General features: G+C 43.3%; 1 protein-coding gene across 1 annotated transcript; it reads right to left on the bottom strand.

The window, feature by feature from the left end:
- Positions 1-2,601: 2,601 nt before the first annotated feature.
- LOC120043589 (keratin-associated protein 6-2-like) lies at positions 2,602-2,994 on the bottom strand. The gene has a single exon (XM_038988151.1). The coding sequence runs from the start codon at positions 2,992-2,994 to the stop codon at positions 2,602-2,604; it is 393 nt and encodes a 130-aa protein (XP_038844079.1).
- Between the last annotated feature and the right edge of the window lie 423 nt (positions 2,995-3,417).

The raw sequence follows: 3,417 nt of genomic DNA, 5'->3' as shown, positions 1-3,417 counted from the left end.
GCCCACATCATAGCCCACATAATAGCTCACAGCATAGCCCATATCATAGCCCACATCATAGCCCACATCATAGCCCACATCATAGCCCACATCATAGCCCACATCATAGCTCACAGCATAGCCCACATCATAGCCCACATCATAGCCCACATCATAGCCCACATCATAGCCCACATAATAGCTCACATCATAGCCCACATAATAGCTCACATCATAGCCCACATCATAACTCACAGCATAGCCCACATCATAGCCCACAAAATAGCTCACAGCATAGCCAATATCATAGCCCACATCATAGCTCACAGCATAGCCCATATCATAGCCCACATCATAGCTTACAGCATAGCCCATATCATAGCCCATATCATAGCCCACATCATAGCCCACATTATAGCCCACATCATAGCCCATATCATTACCCATATCATTACCCATATCATAGCCCATAGCATAGCCCATATCATAGCCCATATCATAGCCCACATTGTAGCCCACATCATAGCGCATATCATTGCCCATATCATAGCCCATATCATAGCCCATATCATAGCCCACATCATAACCCATATCATAGCCCATATTATAGCTCACATCATAGCCCATATCATAGCCCACATCATAGCTCACATCATAGCCCATATCATAGCCCACATCATAGCCCATATCATAGCCCACATAATAGCTCACAGCATAGCCCATATCATAGCCCACATCATAGCTCACATCATAGCCCACATCATAGCCCACATAATAGCTCACATCATAGCATATATCATAGCCCACATCATAGCCCACATTATAGCCCACATTATAGCCCACATCATAGCGCATATCATTGCCCATATCATAGCCCATATCATAGCCCATATCATAGCCCACATCATAGCTCACAGCATAGCCCATATCATAGCCCACATCATAACCCATATCATAGCCCACATCATAGCTCACAGCATAGCCCATATCATAGCCCACATCATAACCAATATCATAGCCCACATCATAGCTCACAGCATAGCCCATATCATAGCCCATATCATAGCCCACATCATAACCCATATCATAGCCCACATCATAGCTCACATCATAGCCCATATCATAGCCCACATCATAGCCCATATCATAGCCCACATAATAGCTCACAGCATAGCCCATATCATAGCCCACATCATAGCTCACAATATAGCCCACATCATAGCCCACATAATAGCTCACATCATAGCCCACATAATAGCTCACATCATAGCCCACATCATAGCTCACAGCATAGCCCACATCATAGCCCACAGAATAGCTCACAGCATAGCCCATATCATAGCCCACATCATAGCTCACAGCATAGCCCATATCATAGCCCACATCATATCTTACAGCATAGCCCATATCATAGCCCATATCATAGCCCACATCATAGCCCACATTATAGCCCACATCATAGCCCATATCATTACCCATATCATTACCCATATCATAGCCCATAGCATAGCCCATATCATAGCCCATATCATAGCCCACATTATAGCCCACATCATAGCGCATATCATTGCCCATATCATAGCCCATATCATAGCCCATATCATAGCCCACATCATAACCCATATCATAGCCCATATTATAGCTCACATCATAGCCCATATCATAGCCCACATCATAGCCCATATCATAGCCCACATCATAGCCCATATCATAGCCCACATAATAGCTCACAGCATAGCCCATATCATAGCCCACATCATAGCGCACATCATAGCCCACATCATAGCCCACATAATAACTCACATCATAGCCCATATCATAGCCCACATTATAGCCCACATCATAGCGCATATCATTGCCCATATCATAGCCCATATCATAGCCCATATCATAGCCCACATCATAACCCATATCATAGCCCACATCATAGCTCACAGCATAGCCCATATCATAGCCCACATCATAACCCATATCATAGCCCACATCATAGCTCACAGCATAGCCCATATCATAGCCCACATCATAGCTCACAGCATAGCCCATATCATAGCCCACATCATAACCCATATCATAGCCCACATCATAGCTCACAGCATAGCCCATATCATAGCCCATATCATAGCCCACATCATAACCCATATCATAGCCCACATCATAGCTCACATCATAGCCCATATCATAGCCCACATCATAGCCCATATCATAGCCCACATAATAGCTCACAGCATAGCCCATATCATAGCCCACATCATAGCTCACAATATAGCCCACATCATAGCCCACATAATAGCTCACAGCATAGCCCATATCATAGCCCACATCATAGCCCACATCATATCCCAAATAATAGCTCACAGCATAGCCCATATCATAGCCCATATCATAGCCCACATCATAGCCCACATTATAGCCCACATCATAGCCCATATCATTACCCATATCATTACCCATATCATAGCCCATATCATAGCCCATATCATAGCCCACATCATAGCCCATATCATAGCCCACATTATAGCCCACATCATAGCCCATATCATTGCCCATATCATAGCCCATATAATAGCCCATATCATAGCCCACATCATAAGCCATATCATAGCCCACATTATAGCTCACATCCTAGCCCATATCATAGCCCACATCATAGCTCACATCATAGCCCATATCATAGCCCACATCATAGCCCACAGCATAGCCCACATGATAGCCCATATCATAGCCCATATCATAGCTCATATCATAGCCCACATCATAGCCCACATCATAGCCCACATTATAGCCCATATCATAGCCCACATTATAGCCCATATCATAGCCCACAGCATAGCCCATATCATAGCCCATATCATGGCCCACATCATAGCCCACATCATAGCCCACATCATAGCCCACATTATAGCCCACATCATAGCCCACAGCATAGCCCATATCATAGCCCATATCATTGCCCACATCATAGCCCATATCATAGCCCACATTATAGCCCACATCATAGCCCACATCATAGCCCATATGTCATTTTATTTTATATTTTTAGAGCTGATTAATGAATTTGTCATATGCTACAGCTAGTGTCCGGAGTTGGTTCATTTAGCTTACTACCAGATCAGATAAAACAATTTCTCCTCCATCACTCTGGGACTTCTGCTACCTCTGAAATCTCCACACAATATTAGAAAACATGTCGTATTTGAATGATCCACATTTGCTGTTTTTGGTGGTGGGGATGGACTTCCATAGTTTTATGTGGTTCAGGGCAGCTGGCAGCTATTGAGTCAATTTCAGAATGTAACAGGCTGTTACTGCAATTTCAGGTAAAAAAGCCTCAAATATTACCAAAATGTCTATATATTTCAGCTATTTCAAAAACATTGCTCTACTATTACCATATAAACTGTAAGAGTGTTGGCTAAACGAGACAATTCTATTTACACT

The sequence above is a fragment of the Salvelinus namaycush genome, unplaced genomic scaffold (assembly GCF_016432855.1).
Source record: "Salvelinus namaycush isolate Seneca unplaced genomic scaffold, SaNama_1.0 Scaffold97, whole genome shotgun sequence".
In the NCBI taxonomy this organism is placed as follows: Eukaryota; Metazoa; Chordata; class Actinopteri; order Salmoniformes; family Salmonidae; genus Salvelinus; species Salvelinus namaycush.
This window is presented reverse-complemented; position numbering and strand designations above follow the sequence as displayed.

Bases quoted from the DNA above. Each gene is read 5' to 3' on its own strand.
- LOC120043589 (XM_038988151.1), bottom strand. From the start codon at position 2,994: ATGGGCTATGATGTGGGCTATGATGTGGGCTATAATGTGGGCTATGAT.